At 40.9% G+C, this 18,801-nt stretch overlaps 1 protein-coding gene across 4 annotated transcripts in view; it reads right to left on the bottom strand.

The window, feature by feature from the left end:
- The window catches only part of LRBA (LPS responsive beige-like anchor protein), a 571,438-nt gene that overhangs the window by 118,554 nt on the left and 434,083 nt on the right, over positions 1-18,801 (bottom strand). For all 4 annotated transcript variants that reach the window (XM_054029329.1, XM_054029332.1, XM_054029331.1 and 1 more), the window contains exon 47: positions 16,421-16,573. In XM_054029329.1, coding sequence (XP_053885304.1) covers positions 16,421-16,573 — 153 coding nt within the window. The remainder of the gene's footprint in view (positions 1-16,420; positions 16,574-18,801) is intronic.

Below are 18,801 nucleotides of genomic sequence, written 5' to 3'. Positions count from 1 at the left end.
AAGCTTTGAAAACCAGTTTCATGACTGGCCAGGCTACAGTGTGAAATTTCTGTTTGTTTCTCCTTGATGAAAACCCGCTCCCTTTATTGACTCATTCTCTGCAAGGAACCCACCCTCCCACTTCCCCCAGCTTGCTTTCAAAGGAAATAAAGTCACTATCGTTTAAATATCATGTATTCTTTATTAATTGATTATAAACACAGGGAGAGAACCGACAAGGTAATCTGGGTGAGGTTTAGTAGGAGGATAGGAGGGAAGTAAAAGGCCACTGAAAAAATGCAATATAATGACAGACTTTTGGTTTGCAGTGTTTTTTGTTTTAAAATTTCATTTTTGTTTTAAAATTTCATTCAGCTTCTGTCTGTATTTGCAAATGAAAACCGGGGGGGGGGGTGGAGGGGGCAGGGGGGGGGAAGCTTTAACACACTTTTTAAAAAGTTATATTCTTATGATACTTTGTTTGAAAGATTAAAACAATTAAAATGAAACAGTAAATTTTATCCAGATTCCTGACTGGACTGGACCCAACACAATATTACTATCCTCATTAATCTGATGGGAGAGGACAGAAACAATTAAATTTAGTCAATAATAATAAAAAATAATAATAATTTCATCTGAACATTAAAAAAGGAATCTTTAACTGAATGAGATCTGAACAGAGGTAAACTTCTGGCCTGATTTCTTAGCTATGGTGTTAAGAGAAAAATAAAAGTAAACAATTCATATGCACACAGAATATAATATAAAAATACAAACATTAAATAAACAGAAAAATTAAACTACTTTTATTTATACCTATACTTCCAAAAGATCTTCTCACTAATGGGCTGTAAATCAAATTACTCAGGAAAACATTTCTACTCTGCTTTTCTTTTGCTTATGTTGATGCACCTCAATGCCGTTAAAATACATACAAACTATGCAGCAGGATTCTACTCTCACTTGTAAACATTTCACACAAACGTAATTCTACTGCTTCAATAACATTACTCTACATTTATATCAGAGCGAAATATGAAACATGTACTCAAGGTATTTAAATGAGGTAGCATTTCCCTTCCTTTTTCAGGCTAATGCCCAAATTTGTTATTTCATACTAACTTCTCCATGAATTCCTTGTATAGACAAGCCTATTGGCAAAGATATAAGGATGGGAGAATACAAGTGACTAGTCTACACTGGAAACACACACCAGCACAAAAAATCGACACCCCAGTGAGATGTAGCTATGCTGACCTAACCGGGTGTAGACAGAGCTAGGTCAATGGAAGAATTCTTCTGTCAACCTAGCTACTGCCTCTTGGGGAGGTGGATTAACTACAGCAATGGGAGTACCCCTTCCGTCTCTGTAGTGTCTACATTGAAGCGCTATAGTGAGATAGCTGCACTGCTGCAGCTGTGCCACTTTATCATTTTAAGTGTAGACATAGTTTCCTGTAATTGGTCATCAGACTTGGACTAAATAGCAGTTTAAAGCTCTAACTCCCGGGAAGGTGGAAGAACACACAGTTCTATGAAGTTTAAAATGTTTAATATCTTCTCTAAATCTCCCTTTCAGAATGTACAATCTCTTCACAGTACTGCCAAGATTTCCCAGATGTACACAAAATTGTATGAGAAAGATTACGGAATGTACGCAAAATTTGAATGTGAACTTTTTATCGATACATTAATTTAAAAACATGCAAAACCACAAGATTCACGGAGAGTAGGGGCTCAATACTGAAAGATGCTCAGACCGTCCACTCTTATTGATTTCCATAGAGCACAAGATGCTCAGCATCTTGCATGTTTGGGCTGTAAGACTTTCCTTCAGCTGCAATGAGCACAGAAGAGCGTTTTTCCCTTGGATTAATGAACATAGCTCTTGTATAATTTATTTTTGTTAAAATTACAGCCTCACTGCAAAGTCAAATAAATGTAGTTTACTATTTTAATGTACCTCATCAATCACTGTGCTAAAACTTTAAATGTGTGTTTTGTGACAGTGTACACTATATATACTCATTTGTTTACAGACACACACACACACTATATGTTGTCTAGAAACACAAAGTGATTTTTGATACCATTAAAATACTTATGGAGTTTACAGACATTCTCCCCCCTCAGCCCTCATGTTGCATATGAAATCACCTATCTGCAGAAATACAAATGGACATAACACCTAAACAATGCATCCCTACTTTCCATTTAATCAAATTTAAGAACTGGTAATGAAACTCCACCCCATTTTCACCATGGTCTGTTACCTTTCTTCTGGCTGACCAGCTGTCTCAATTGTCAATAGAACTGATGGGGGGGGGGGGGCGCGCCGCGGAGGGAAGCGAGGGGGTGGATAAGTGCAGAAAAGTTGTTTCTGTTTTTCACTGAATTTCTATTTTTGTCAAAAATTTCAGACCATCCCTAATTACCAGTAGCACACCCCCCACCACTTAATGTAAACAGTATTATGTGTACTCTGGTTCCTTAAGGCTAAATCTTAACTAGCTCAAACTGTGCGCGCTACAAAATATAGCACTGTCACTAAAATCCATTCCCTTAACAAATTTGCACTTAACATTAATACTCTGCACAGATTGTTTCTCTGTGTCACTCACCACTTTAGAACCTTAGTACATTTGTGAGATACAGAAATATTTACAGATGAATAGGTAAGGTACAAAAAGTCACAAAGTCTGTATTCTTGCGTTGACTTATTTGTACATATGTCTACCCTCAGATTTGTCTCCCACCGACCCTGTTATGCGACGCAGTAAAACCACCTCTCTGAACGATGTTTAGTGCTGGATGCCTGGGACAAGCTCAACAAACAGATGCAGGAAAGTGGACTTTCTCATTTGAAAGTTCTGCAGCCACTGTTCATCGCCCCAAACCTCCATTACGATACAATCCCATCAATCAGTGCTCATTCTTAGGCCCAGAAGCAGTGTTCCACCACCTGCAGCTGCTCTATGAACACCAAAACTACCTTGAATTGCCTTTTGCTATGTCCTTCAGTAATCTGTACTCCAAGGAATCATCATGTCCCCACTTTGGTGGGTTTCCTCCTGCAGGCTGCAAATACTGGAAGATCTTGCATCCTGTATTTGCAGTCTTCATGTGTCTAGTGCAGAGCTCCGCAGGCTCCATGCTTCTGTCCAAGATCGAGGACAGCGAAAAAGTGCAGAGCGGGTTTGTGGATTTTTTTTTTTTTTAAAGGCTTGAAAATAGTGTGATAGTGATGTCATTAAAAGGGATGGAGAAAGTTACATGCTGGGAACTTGACATCTAGCTCCAGGAGATCCCTGAGTGACTCATTTCTACTCCACAACACATTGTGAACATTTCCCAAAAAGCACTGCACTGGACAGTGCTGCAGGGTACATTGGGATACCTACCTGTGGATGCACTGCACTTTGCATTGACATAACCACTCCATGTAATATGTGAAGCATTGACGAAAGTAGCTGAGCAATATACTAATTTCGGCGGATGTGCACTGATGTAATTTTCATCAACCAAAGTTTGTAGCATAGATCTGGTCTAAGTCAGGAATAGAATACAGCGATTGGGTCAGTAACAGAACCCAGACCTCCAGTCTTGTGCCTTAACCTTAAGATTACCCTGTATCTCCGTTCTATAACTCGACAAATACCAAGGATTTTAATAGGCTGCAAGTAGCATAATGGCCTTGAAAATGTCTGTCAGTTCTCTAACAAACTGACTTCCTATGGATAGGGAGAGTGAAGACACAAAAAAACAATAGGTTTTGTGGTTGGCAGCACTGAGTATTGTTGCCATGGCAGTTGGCAAGGACTGTTGCCTGTTTAACGTTTTCTGGAATAAGGCACAGTAGCCTGCACTAAGGAACAATGCACCACATTGACCAATAATTATTCCCTAATTTTTGTTGTGGGTTTCTTTTTACCAAACAGTGCTTTATAATACTGATTTCCCCCACACACTAGGATTTGTGTTTGGGCAGGTGAAAGGTCTATTTTGTTCTTCTCACCAGCTTTCTAACTCCAAATGATTGTATTACTGCACCAGCATTTTTATAACTTGCTTGACATTTTAACAAAATTGAACAAGATGGTTAAACTACTAATTTATGAAAGGGATAATTCTGTAATAAACTAAAAATACTTAAATTGAGACATATTATGGAAAGCTGTCATGATTGATTCTGATAATACTTTTATTTCTAAAATATTCTAATTATCAAAAAGCTGATGGTGCTATAGAATTTTTTGGATTTATGGATATTACCAGTTGATCAATAGTTTTATTAATGCAGCAAGATCTAAACTTCAGCTAACAGACAAAGGTGTACAAGTTGAACTTGGACTTATCGGAGCCAGCCAGTTTGGTTTTTTTAAACTCTTCAGAAGTTATAAAATACACCAAAATTAAATCTTGCCTTTTTGGACATCAGCTCCTAGTTGAAAGATTACATACATCCTCTCCATTTTGGAGCAAGGTGACCTACCTTTATAATAATGGTAGTTATAACTGCTCCCAAAGTATCACTGGGAAGTATATTATTTTAATGAAGAAGGCATTTGCAAAGCATTTGGCCTGTTTTAAGTTACTCTTAATGTACAGTAATGATAAAATCACCAATTCCCTGCTACAGTGGTTTATGGTTTCCTTATGAAAATCATGACAATCAAGTATGGTATCTGATCAGTAGGCAGGGCCTTGAAAATTTCTATCAAAATTAACATTAGTGGGGTAGTGTAATCTGTTATTTCAACAAGAGAAACATGACTGTTTACATATTTATAAGGCTCTGAAACAAACAAAAACCCGGAAATTGGTAGTTAAAAAGATACCTTCAATTTAAATATCACAGTTTTGTTTGAGAATATTTACACACTATTATTACTAGGAGATTACTATAACTGAAATATATTAAAAGTTTTGTCTCTTTTTCCTCATTATTTTGCATTTCTCTTGTTTACAAAAGTCTTTCACTCAACAAGAGGAGTGGGAAAAACAGAAAACCTTAAAAAAACTGTAGGGGGACGCAGGAGTAGGTTTAATACATGAAAATACCCTTAAATTATTTTTTGACATTAAATAGGCATCAATTTGAAATCTAATGAAAGGGAACATTATTTCCTTTACTTGTATGGTTGTGCCCACATACTTCAATGTTGTGAAGGAGTTAAGTGAATGATGAAATGACAGCCTTCATTTTGTATTTCTTGGCTTTTGTTGATTTGAATGATAACCCTGAGTATTGTTTAAAAATCTGTTGGTATTTTTATTACTGATGCATTCTCTGCATCTGGCAGTTATGTGTGTATTTTGAAGAAATTCATTATCTTCCATTGTTGTTTGGAGTGCTGTTGTAGCTTTGTTAGTCCCAGGATATGAGAAAGACAAGGGTGAGTGAGGTAATATCTTTTATTGGACCAACTTCTGTTGTTGAATAAGGCCTGGTCTACACTATGAGTTTAATTCGAATTTAGCAGCGTTAAATCGAATTAACCCTGCACCCGTCCACACAACGAAGCCATTTCTTTCGAAATAAAGGGCTCTTAAAATCAATTTCTGTACTCCTCCCCGATGAGCGGAGTAGCGCCGAAATCGATATTGCCATTTCTAATTAGGGTTAGCGTGGCTGCAATTCGATGGTATTGGCCTCCGTGAGCTATCCCACAGTGCACCATTGTGACCGCTCTGGACAGCAATATGAACTCACATGCACTGGCCAGGTAGACAGGAAAAGCCCCGCGAACAATTGAATTTTATTTCCTGTTTGCCCAGCACAGGAGAGCACAGGTGACCACAGAGAGCTCATAAGCACAGGTAACCATGCAGGCCGATAATTGAAAAAGAGCACCAGCAGGGACTGTACGGGAGGTACTGGATCTGATCACTATATGGGGAGAGGATTCAGTGCTAGCAGAACTTTATTCGAAAAGACAAAATGCCAAAACTTTTGAAAAAAAATCTCCAAGGGCATGATGGAGAGAGGCCACAATAGGGACTCAGATCAGTGCCGCATGGAAGTCAAGGAGCTCAGACAAGCCTATTAAAAAACAAAGGAGGCAATCGGTCGCTCCGGGTCAGAGCCGCGGATATGCCGCTTCTATGCCGAGATGCATGCAATTCTAGGGGGGGCCGCTACCACTAACCCACCTCTGACCGTGGATTCCAAGGTGGGGGTAATCTCATCAGCCACACCTGAGGATTCTGCGGACGGGGAAGAGGAGGAGGAGGAGGACAACGAGCTTACGGAGAGCACCCAGCACTCCATTCTCTCCAACAGCCAGGATCTTTTTCTCAGCCTGACTGAAGTACCCTCCCAAGCCAGTATCCAAGACCATGACCCCATGAAAGGGACCTCAGGTGAGTTTACCTTTTAAAATATAAAACTTGTTTTAAAAGCAAGCGTTTTTTAATGATTACTTTGCCCTGAGGACTTGGGATGCATTCGCGGCCAGTACAGCTACTGGAAAAGTCTGTTAACGTGTCTGGGGATGGAGCGGAAATCCTCTAGGGACATCTCCATGAAGCTCTCCTGGAGGTACTCCAAAAGCCTTGCCACAAGGTTTCTGGGCAGTGCAGCCTTATTCCGTCCTCCATGGTAGGACCCTTGACCACGCCATGCTTGCAGCAAGTAATCTGGTATCACTGCATGACAAAGCCTGGCAGCGTATGGTTCCGGTGTTTGCTGGCATTCAAGCAACATCCGTTCTTTATCTCGCTGTGTAATCCTCAGGAGAGTGATATCGCTCATGGTAACCTGGTTGAAATACGGGAATTTAATTAAAGGGACAGAGGTGGCCGTTCCTACTGGGCTGTTTGCCTGTGGCTGAAAAGAAATCCTTCCCTGCAATTGGCCAAGCGTGGTGGGGAAGGAGGGGGGAATTGGCCCTGAGCTTTTCGCGTTTGGCTAGCAGGGATCTTCCCTGATACCAGCCATGCGGTGGGGGGAGGGTTAAAGCAATCATCCAGAGAATTGGATGGGGGGCGGGGTTAGTTTGTTTTCTGCTGCTGAAGGTTAACAGGAAAACCGCAGCACTCAACGGGCTTTCCTTGGTATGTGGGAAAGGAGGGCGCAGAAGCCGAAAGACAATGGCTTACCATGGCTGCATGCAAGCTGAATTCTGTTGCCCGGACCTGCGCCTGTGATCTCTAGCAGCAAAGCCACAGGCACTCAACATTAAGAGGCAAAATGCGACCTTGCACAGAAATCACATGTGCTATGTAATGAGAATAGTGTTGTACACCATAAAAGAGTGTAAGCATTGTTCTGTTAAAAATTCTCTCCTTTTTTCCCTTCCTAAAGCAGCTGCAAATTTTTCAAGCCTCCCTCCTCTGTCCCGAAGGCTATCTCAGATAAGGCGGCGGAGAAAGAGGACGCGAGACGAGATGTTCGCGGAAATCATGGAATCCACCTGCAGTGAAAGAGCTCATCTGAATGAGTGGAAGGACACGGTTTCAAAATATAGGAAAGATGCCAGTGAACGTGAAGACATGAGGGCCCAACATGAGGACAGGAAGGACCAATGTGAGGAGAGGAGAGATGCTCGAGATGAGAGGTGGCGGCAGGAAGATCAGAGGAGGCAGGATGCAATGCTGGGTCTGCTGCGTGACAGACATGCTCCGGCGTCTGGTGGAGCTTCAGGAATGGCAGCAGGATCACAGACTGCCGCTGCAGCCCTTGTAGAACCACTCTCCCCCCTCACCATGTTCCATAGCCTCCTCACCCAGACGTGTAAGAACACAGGGGGGGTGAGGCTCTGTGCACCCTCCCATTCCACCCCAGTGGACAGCCCAACCAAAAGGCTGTCATTAATTTAACCTTTTTTTAGTGGCCTTTTCCTTCCCTCCGATCCTCCTCCCAAAACCCACCCAGGCTACCTTCACAGTTCTCTCCCTCTTTTTATAATCAATTAATAAAGATTACATGATTTTTAAATGATAGTGAATTTATTTCCTTTTAAAGCAAGCTGTGATCGAAGGGGGAGGGTGGGTTCCTTACAGAGAATGAGTCAATAAAGGGGGCGGGTTTTCATCAAGGAGAAACAAACAGAAATTTCACACTGTAGCCTGGCCAGTCATGAAACTGGTTTTCAAAGCTTCTCTGATGCGCAGCGCTTCCTGGTGTGCTCTTCTAATCGCCCTAGTGTCTGGCTGCGCGAAATCAGCAGCTAGGCGATTTGCCTCAGCCTCCCACCCCGCCATAAAGGTCTCCCCCTTACTTTCACAGAGATTGTGGAGCACACAGCAAGCAGAAATAACAATAACACTGGGGATATTGGTTTGGCTGAGGTCTGAGCGAGTCAGTAACGATCGCCAGCAACCTTTTAAACGGCCAAATGCACATTCTACCACCATTCTGCCCTTGCTCAGCCTGTAGTTGAACAGCTCCTGACTCCTGTCCAGGCTGCCTGTGTATGGCTTCATGAGCCATGGCATTAAGGGGTAGGCTGGGTCCCCAAGAATAACTATTGGCATTTCAACATTCCCAACGGTTATTTTCTGGTCCGGAAAGTAAGTCCCTTGCTGCAGCCTTTTAAACAGAGTAGTGTTCTTGAAGACGCGAGCGTCATGAACCCTTTCCGGCCAGCCCACGTTGATGTTGGTGAAACGTCCCTTGTGATCCACAAGTGCTTGCAGCACCATTGAAAAGTACCCCTTGTGGTTTATGTACTGGGTACCCTGGTGCTCCGGTGCCAACATAAGGATATGGGTTCCATCTATTGCCCCACCACAGCTAGGGAATCCCATTGCAGCAAAGCCATCCATTATGATCTGCACATTTCCCATAGTCACTACCTTTCGTAGCAGCACCTTAGTGATTGCTTTGGCTACTTGCATCACAGCAGCCCCCACAGTAGATTTGCCCACTCCAAATTGATTTCCGACTGACTGGTAATTGTCTGGCTTTGCAAGCTTCCACAGGGCTATCGCCACCCACTTCTCAACTGTGAGGGCTGCTCTCATCTTGGTATTCTGGCGCTTCAGGGCAGGGGAAAGCAAGTCACAAAGTTCCAAGAAAGTGGCCTTACGCATGCGAAAGTTTCGCAGCCACTGGGAATCGTCCCACACCTGCAACACTATGCGGTCCCACCAGTCTGTGCTTGTTTCCTGGGCCCAGAATCGGCGTTCCACGGATAGAACCTGCCTCATTAACAACATGATTTCCAAAGCACTGGGGCCCGCAGTTTGAGAGAATTCTGTGTCCATGTCCATGTCCTCATCACTGTTGTCGCTGCGCTGCCGTCGCCTCCTCGCTTCGTTTTTCTGGTCCTGGTTCAGCATAAACTGCACGAGAATGCGCGAGGTGTTTACAATGTTCATGACTGCTGTTTTGAGCTGAGTGGGCTCCATGCTTGCCGTGGTATGGAGTCTGCAGTGTTCACCCAGGAAAAAAGGCACGAAATGGTTGTCTGCCATTGCTTTCATGGAGGGAGGGGGGAGGATGTACCCAGAACCACCTGCGACAATGTTTTTTGCCCCATCAGGCACTGGGATCTCTACCCAGAATTCCAATGGGCGGGGGAGACTGCGGGAACTATGGGATAGCTATGGGATAACTACCCACAGTGCAGTGCTCCAGAAATCGACGCTAGCCTGGTACATGGACACACACCGCCGAATTAATGTGCTTAGTGTGGCCACATACATTCGACTTACACAATCTGTTTCCAAAATTTGAATTCTGTAAATTCGGATTAATCCCGTAGTGTAGACATACCCTCAGACAAGCTTTTGAACCTCACGGGGCTCTTCTTCAGGCTAAAAGAGGTAACCAGAGTGTCAGCTAAATACAAGGTGGAACTGATTAAGCATAAGGGGTTAACACATGTTGCAGGGAACCAATTAAAATGAAGTGGGCAATTAACAGCTCTGCAGTCATAGGACAAAGGCGGGTTAGTATGTTACAAATGGTTATAATGAGCTATAAAACCAGTGTCTCTGTTGAGATCATGATTTTTAGGACAGGTCTACACTAAAAGTTAGGCTGACCCAGCTACGCTGCTCAGGGATGTGAAAAAAAACATACCCTTGAGTGGCATAGTTAAACTGACCTAACCTCCAGTGTAGATAGCATTAGGTCAACAGAAAAATTCTTCCATCGACCTAGCTACTTTCTCCTGCAGAGATGGAATACCTATGCTGATGAGAGAACCCCTCTTTGTCACAAGTGACAGGCTATTTTTGTCTTTTATCATTTTTCTGTGAGTTCATTCTAGATCGTAGTGATTATCTGGTTTCACCCACATAGTTGTTCTTGGGACATTGATGCACTGGATGATTTATTGTGATAGGAATGTGTAGAACCCATATATTTTGAAAGTGTGTTGTGGGAGTGATGATCATTGTAGCAGTAGAAATATGTCTGCAGGTTTTGCCAGGACAACAAATGCAAAACCTCATGCTTAATAATCTGTCCCATCTTGTATTTAACTGTGACACTGGTTACCTTTTTTAGACCTGAAGAAGAGCTCTATGAAGCTCAAAAGCTTCTCTCTCTCACCAATAGAAGTTGGTTTAATAAAAGATATTACCTCACCCACCTTGAAGAAAACATTTTCAAATATTTTAGATGCTAATGTATGGCTTTAAGTACTGCTAATGTTTGATTAACTATTATAAGTATTTTATTCCTAAGGATATACAACAAGCTTTGAATTAGTTTGAATATTTGAATAATATTTTGCACAGTACACATTAGGTTCATAACTTTACTAATGATTACTCTTTTAGCTTTACAGAGGGACTTAAGTACTGGGGACAACTTTGAATGATGTCTGATTAAAACTGAAGTCCATTTAACTTTCAGATGTGTCTTGTAGCGGGGTGGCTACCCCGCTCCTGCCTGAGGGGTTTAAAACAGCCCTGGCAGAGGGCTGGGGCAAAGGGAAAAGCTACTGGGCTGATTGGGGAAGTAGCCACAGCTGGACCATGCCCCAATCAGGCGCCAGCTGGCCTGTATAAGAAGGCTGGGAGCCAGGAGCTCAAAAGTCTCTCTCCGCCTTCAGAGAGAGAAGGGCCTGGCTGCAGGGAGCTAGACAGGGTACCTGAGTGGAGCAGGGCTGGGGAAAGGCTGGGGAGCTCCAGCCTGGATAGCCCCAGGCTGCGTCCTGGTAATAGGCCAAGGGGTACTGGGGGTTGCAGAGGGCAGCCCAGGGCTAGGCCAAGCCAGCAGGTCCAAACCCAACCTTGCTGCTGATGAGTGGCCTATACTGCAGTCTGCCCCAGAGAGTGGGGGCTAGCTGGTGACTGGCAGTGGCCTTATCCTGAGGTGAGGTGGGGTTAGTGGGTGGGGGTTCCCCTGGGAGGGGAGACCTAGCATATGTATGGGTATTGCCAGGGGGCAGCACCCAGAGCAAGGGGCACCGGGGTCCTGGGAGGGACACGGGGGCCAGAGAAGAGGAAAGGCGGATCACCGCCCTGCAGAGGGCGCTCCAGAGACTGGTGAGCTAATTCTCTGGACGACCAGCAGGAGGCGTCGCAGGGGCGAGTCCGGGCCCTCTTACAGTCTCCTAATTTTTTTTGGCCCTGATGCTTCACAGATCATCTAACACATCTATGGTGCATCAATGAAGTCATAATTCTGAATTTCTGATGTGATATAATATTACAATAGTAGCACACTGTTGTCAGACACAAAATTGTGACTACTCCACAGGATCAAGGAAAACTAGAACACATTTAAAACACTGTTAAATTCAATAAATGATCTAAAACCCCTGAAAAATACTGGCCAAATACATTTGTATTCCATCTATGGGGGGAGAAGACTGAACAAAAAATTTATTTTACAGCTTGATGAAAGACTATTACTTTGATCAAATAAAGTCTTTACCAAAAAAATATTGATTCATGCTTTCTCTTGTCAAACTATACAAGATATGAAGAGGAAATAAATTTGCAAGTAAAAACTGTATTTTACAATTCTAAAATGTAGTTTATATTACATTATTAGACTCATTTAGCTGACTGTATGACACTGCATCAATCAAAATGTAGTATTATCCATCCACCATTCTCCTCTTTCTCCCGCCAATACACACAAAAGACAGCCAGATATGCAATCTACTCTATTTAAAATACATCCTATATACGGTTTTTAAAAACAGGTTGGGAATCAGTTTTAAATAAGTTTGTCAGTCAATTAATGTTCTGAACCCCTGCTATTGACCCAGTAGTGTACAATCTGTTATTATGCACTGACCTACATATCATCTGTTCCTCGTACTGGTCTGTTCCAGGAAGACAGACAGCTGCAACACTATATCCCTGTTCAACCTGAGGACCATCTGACTTTAATTGTAGCACACAGCTTGATGTGGGTCTGCTTATGAGAAGCCAAAGTATCACACTGTAATAATCTGGAAAAGCAGAAACCTGCCAACACAGGGCTGAAAACAGGGGCCTGGGCTGTCTGGCTGGCTGACGGGCTGCAGGAAATATGATTAATGAGCAAGGTATAATGATATCAGGAACCTGATTAGCACCACAAAAAGGTCACAGATCAAAGCAGTATGCATTTCATGAGCTCCAATCATTGCATAAAATCTGTGGTCTTGAAAAGGTAAACGGAAATGCAAGAGGAAAAAATCTGTGTGTGATAGTTTACAAAAAAGAGCACTTTTTATAATCATAATGTAGTCTGATACAGGAAGTTGTAAGGAAATATTAAATGAATCAGTGCTGTGTTGTAACAACTGTTTTTAATAATATTTCTGAGGCACTGACTTTCAGGTGACTGCTAGTAAATATACTTATTCGTCATTTTGTTCATTATGCTAACCCCACAAATATTAAAAAGAAAATTAATATTAGTATTTTTGCATAAAATTTGATGATTTTTATTCAATTGTAAAACAGGAGATCACTAATGGCACTGCCCATAAAAATATTCACAATGGAACCAAGCCTTACTGGCAGAATAAATTTACTTGTTATACACACCCAGCTTAAACTAGTTTGTTAACTAGTTAGTTAAAGGCTTTAATTTAACACTGCAGGGCTGTTCAAAACTTTCTTTCTTTAAGAATTACACTAATATTAGCAGGGATTTGTGGTATGGCCAGAAGGGCTATTATCAAAAGCAAAGCTCTGAACAAAGACATTTTATATGGTGCCGCTTTTCAAGTTCCTATTTTCTCCCTACCCAAAATGAGTTTATGCCACCAAAAATGCTCTACTGCATCAAATTATAAAATACTTTCAAAATTATACCTTCAGGTAAAAAAATTTTATTGAGCAAAACATTTTTATTTTTAATAATTATTTTGCATTTTCTCTCTTGATGAAAACTATTTTAGGACAAAAAAGTGGAATGAAAACCTTCATTATTAATAAATGCATTATTAATACTGCAAGTTTTGCCTACATGCCAGATATTAAGATGGACAGCATAATAACTAACATAAAACCTTTCTAAACTAAATAACTTTAATAAGTCACTTTCATTAATGAACATTTACTTGAAAACTAAACCAAGTGAGAAACAAAAATTAGATATTTACATCTGAACAATAATCTAGAGTTGTAAGAACATATTTAAGTAATTTTTAAGATCTGAAAAATATTTAAACTGTGAGTTAAAGTAAATTAAAATTTGAAAGTGCAAATGATCCAAGGTTAGAAAAGTGCTGCCCCTGCCCCTTTCAGACCTGAAATAATGTTACTGCATATAATGCAACTAATGTTACAGTTAGTTACATAAAAAGAAAGATGGTTTTCACTCTAGTTCTTTTTTCTGAGGCTGGGTCTACACTACCCGCCTGAATCGGCGGGTAGAAATCGACCTCTCGGGGATCGATTTATCGCGTCCCAACGGGACGCGACAATTGATTCCCAAATCGACGCTCTTACTCCACCAGCGGAGGTGGGAATCGACGCTCTTACTCCACCGTCGACGGGAAGCCGCAGAGGTCGATTTCGCCGCCGTCCCTACAGCGGGGTAAGTCGGCTGCGATACGTCGAATTCAGCTACGCTATTCGCGTAGCTGAATTTGCGTATCTTAAATCGACCCCCCGCCCCCGTAGTGTAGATGTAGCCTGAAATGATCTTTCAGAGAGTACCAAAATAAAGCAGCACTTACTATATGGATCCTAAGTAGATAAAGAAAAAGACTAAAATACAAACGGAGTGTATTATTATACAAGATATAGCTCTAAGGGGATACTACATTTAGTGCCCAAGAATTTAACCGTAATAATTAAAAAGCATCTGCTTCCCACTGATCAGGCACTTCATCTGAAAATATAGCACAAGGGAGAGATATCAAGTAGATCTGCAAAAAGGCAGAGATTATTAGCAAAGGCCTTGGGAAATGAGAGAGGGAGGAAAAGTCAGTCCTGAAGGCAGAGAGAAAAAATGGACGCTGGGGTCAGAAAGGAAGAGAAAAAGAAAGAGTGGGTACTGGAATGTTGAGGAGCATTGTTTATGTCCCCAGTAGGAAAATTAAGATTTATAATTATCACTGGTGCAACCCTATTAGCGGTGGACAAGGCAGATCTGTTGCCACAAGTGCAGCTGGAGTATTGGATTGTGGTTCTTAATTTTGCCAGTGGAGAGACAGCTTCTATTGTGCATGATTAGATTATGGGGTGGTAAAAACACCTGTCACTACTACAGCCTCCACTGATGGCCCTAATTTTCCTAGTGTGGACAATGACAGAAAGATGGACATAGTATATGCAAGGATAAAAAATACTGTTGTGAGCAAATCAAGATGCTAAATTACATTGAACAAGTCTGCAATGGTGTTTTCTGTTCTTAGAATGGTGTTGAATCATGAACGCATGTTGAACTCGAAGAGTTTGAGTATCATATTCATAATACATCAAACTTCATCAAGCCCTGTAACACCCAAAGTTGCACTCAAACCTTGCTATCTGAAGTCTGTGCATGTTTTAATCTTAATTTAGATCAATTTCACATGTACTCTCCCTTAAAACAATATACACCCGAATTGTTCTAGAATACTTTATAATAAAATCTTCATAGCTTGTCCTATAACTATTTCAAGTATTAATATTTCTGATTTCCATGACCCTAATATACACAGACCAAAGCCTATACTCAATAGTATTTCCAAAGGTCATGACAGCATTACTAGTAAAAGACAGTTAATGACCAATTGCTAAAGAGAGGAACCTCTGTTGAGTAAGTTCTTTTGCAATGGAGTAAAAAGCTTTAAGACAACCTGTAAAAGATGTTTTTAATTATGTATATGCCCTTTTTGCTTCTTCGTGAGAAAAAGGTTTTAAGTTTTTCCCTCAATAGAATAAATGTATTCTTTCTGATTTGTTTGTTTTTTAAACCTAAGAATTATTAGGAAGGTCAAGTCTGGTGTTTTCTGGTCTTCTTGGAAGACATTTTAGCATCTCTGAAGTGTGCAGTGGGATTTCATATCTTAATTAAATATTTTCTATAAGGGTTGCAAAGGAGTAGCTGAGTGGGTCATGGACAGACTATCAATTGTTACCTCGATTCTCAGCTTTAATTTTTTTAAAAGTCTCTATAAATTATGGTTATCAAGAAAGTATGTCCTGAGTGTCACTGATGGAGAGACCTTTGAGTCTGCAGAGAACCTGAAACAATAGCTCTGAGGTGTGAACTGTCCCATTCATTTCAGTGGGTGCTAACTCAGATGACAATGATATTACTTTCAAAATAGCCCAGTTCCTTATTTCACTGTTCCAAGCATATAAGAAAGAGAGGAAATGCTATATTCTGAAGACCAACACCAGGACTTCCCAACATTTAGGAGGGATTATGGGGAAGAGGTGGGACATAGATGATGTATAAATTAAGATGCGTAGGCCTTTAAAACCACATGGCACAATTACAAGAGGGTGAGGGGGGGTGATTGTTTTTATTTTTCTGAATGGCAGCTCAGCTTTCATACATCTGAAAAATACTCCCTTAATGGAAGGGGTGGGGACACTGACTCTTTAAGAAAGACACCACTTCTCCCAAATGTTCATTAGACACTGGAGTTAAATAAGTGTTTAAAAAAAGCAAATAAAAATATACATTTTAAACAGCCTGGCTGACTGAAAATCAATCAATTTTCAGTCTCTTGTGATAGGATAATTTAATTAGTCCTTCAATCATCGAGTCTTTTTAAGGTAGGCAAGATCTGAATATAAAAAAGAATTATGTAGCGCTCCCTATTCTACTTTTTTACAATATCCCCCCATGCAAATACTTTTCTTTACAATGTACAAAGAAAGTTTAAAGCAAAAAGAGTGAGGGGACAAGCCTCCCCCGCCCCCACTTTGTAAGAAACCTTTACTCCCTTAGATTGCATCAGATTATCATTTTCAGTAATAGTTTAATGTAAATTCTAGCTATACACAGAAGACCAGGACAAATGGTCATAAGCTATTTTAGTAGAGAAGTTGCAAGAACTGGCCCTCAACTGACAAAAGATGATAGCCATCTTACCAGCCTGTTTATGCGAACAAATTCTTCTGGGGTTTTGGCCCATGGTGGAAGTTCAACATCAGATACCACTGTTCCATCATCCATCACACCAAGATTGTAATTGTTGAGGTTGACAAACATCTCTGGGAGATAATAAAATTCAGGAATCAGCTCCTGTATGCAAAGGAAAAACAATATCATGTTATAAATTCTAACATACAACACAGTTACTTAAAGCATTAATGATGGGGGAGGAGGGCAGAGTGCAATAAGAGGAACATTAAACACTCACAGGTAGAAATTCTCTCGCATTACTTCACAAACATTTAAAGCCTCTTCGGATTTGGAAAACCCTGATCATACTCTTAACACAATGGAAGGGAGCATTTTTCAGGAAATATTTCAGAATATATTTTGTTGATTAAAAAACATATGTAAAGTGTTTTTGGTTACAGGTTTATCTGACAAATATTCATAGACAATCTTTTAAAACCATTTAGGTGAGGAACAAATTAAGACCTCATGGTGCAAACAAATTTTGGCTGAAACCTGAGGCAAAACTGCTCCTTTCAAGTTTCACACCAATCCCCACGTTTAAAAGAATAACTACTATGTGTACAAAGGGTAATCATAACACTGCACACAAGCAACACCTGCTATAATTGTTATAATGTTGCAAAACAGTTAGTAATAATTAATGCTACGATTCTGTCTGGGTATTTTTTAGTAAAAGTCATGGACAGATCGCGGGCAATAAACAAAAATTCATGGAAGCCTGCGACCTGTACCTGACTTTTACTAAAAAATTCCCTGGGGAGGAGGCAGATGGGGGACAAAGAGTGCTGCTGAGGCTTGCAGCTGCTTCAGCCCCACCAGCTGCTCCTGCAACAGGGGCTGACTACTACTCCTCCAGCCCCAGAGGGGCTGAACCAACACTGACTGCTGCTCTGGCAGCAGCCCTGGGACTGGCCGCTGGCCAGCTATTCCAGCAGCAACCGCTCTGAGGCTGACAGCTGCTCCAGCCCTGCCCCAAAAGAAGTCCCAAAAAGTCACGGAATCGGTGACCTCCGTGACAGAATCGTAGCCTGGGTAATAATCCCATTCACTCATACATACTGTCTGAAGCATTCACCATTTGGACTGAAATTATCCATGTTTGGTCCTTGCTCAAAAGTAAATTTTCTGTAAAGTTGGAAATCTATGGAGTTATACCAGATTAAAACTAGAGTAAAGAAGTTGTGAATCAGGCCCTCTATCTTTTTTCCATTTCAAAAGCCTCAGTCCTGCAAAAAACAGTCTCCAACCAACCAAAGGTGACAAGTCAAAGAGTCCATTGTTGTTAAGTATTCCACCACTCCAGTACAACTCAACTGGTGCTGGCAACATCTGGAACTTTCAAGACAGATCCTGCAATGCTCTCCATGCAGGCAGACCCCTGCACCCATGTGGAGCACCACTGAAATCAAAGGGTCTCCCGTGGGAGTGAAGGGGTCTACCTGCATGGAGCTTGTTACAAGATTGAAACTAGAAGTTTTATCATTGTCTATATCTGCGCTGAGTGAGATTAGGACCCAGTGATTAACACAGCAGTGGCCTGTCTATACTAAAACAACAAGGAGTCTGGTGGCACCTTAAAGACTAACAGATTTATTTGGGCATAAGCTTTCGTGAGTAAAAACCTCACTTCTTCGGATGCATAGAGTGAAAGTATACTATACTATGTCTATACTAAAGCTCTCACTAGCAGAGCCGCAACAGTGGTTACAACAGCAGGAATTTTTCAGAAAAACAATCATGCACACACAGCTAATGAAGTTTGAATTTCTAAGCTTAATTGGAATAATTTAAATATTAAGAGGCACTTCTTTTTAAAAAAAAAAAGAGAACGGAAATTTAAAGCAGACAATGGAACATTAAGGGCCCAGTCAAACACACAATTTCAGGAAAAGTAAAGTTTCAATAGTATAGTTACCTTATTGCAAATGTTAGAGTTTACTCCAGTAAAAAATATTACCTCACCCACTTTGTCTCTCCAATATCCTGGGAGTAACATGGCTACAACAACACTGCAAACCTACTGCATATATGTAATATATATTTTCCCTTTTTAATTAAACGTGTAACTTAATATATTGCAGTCTATTCTGTAATATATATTTACCACATAATATGTAAGATGTATACAATGTGGTCTAGTTAATGTTGCTATTAGAATCATAACTTTTTTTATTTCCAGTTTTTTGTAATTTTAACTGGGCGATCCAAACATTATATTTATTTAGAAAACGCTTATGTAGAAATTATGGGGTTTTTTTTACTTTGATGTATTTTAAAGGCATTTTTTAAAATGGGACATTAACATTCAGTCTTAGGAAACACAGCAAGTAAAAGGTGATAATTTG

Source organism: Malaclemys terrapin, chromosome 5 (assembly GCF_027887155.1).
Source record: "Malaclemys terrapin pileata isolate rMalTer1 chromosome 5, rMalTer1.hap1, whole genome shotgun sequence".
Classification (NCBI taxonomy): Eukaryota; Metazoa; Chordata; order Testudines; family Emydidae; genus Malaclemys; species Malaclemys terrapin.
Note: the sequence above shows the minus strand (reverse complement) of the source record. Positions and strands in the feature narration are given on the sequence as shown.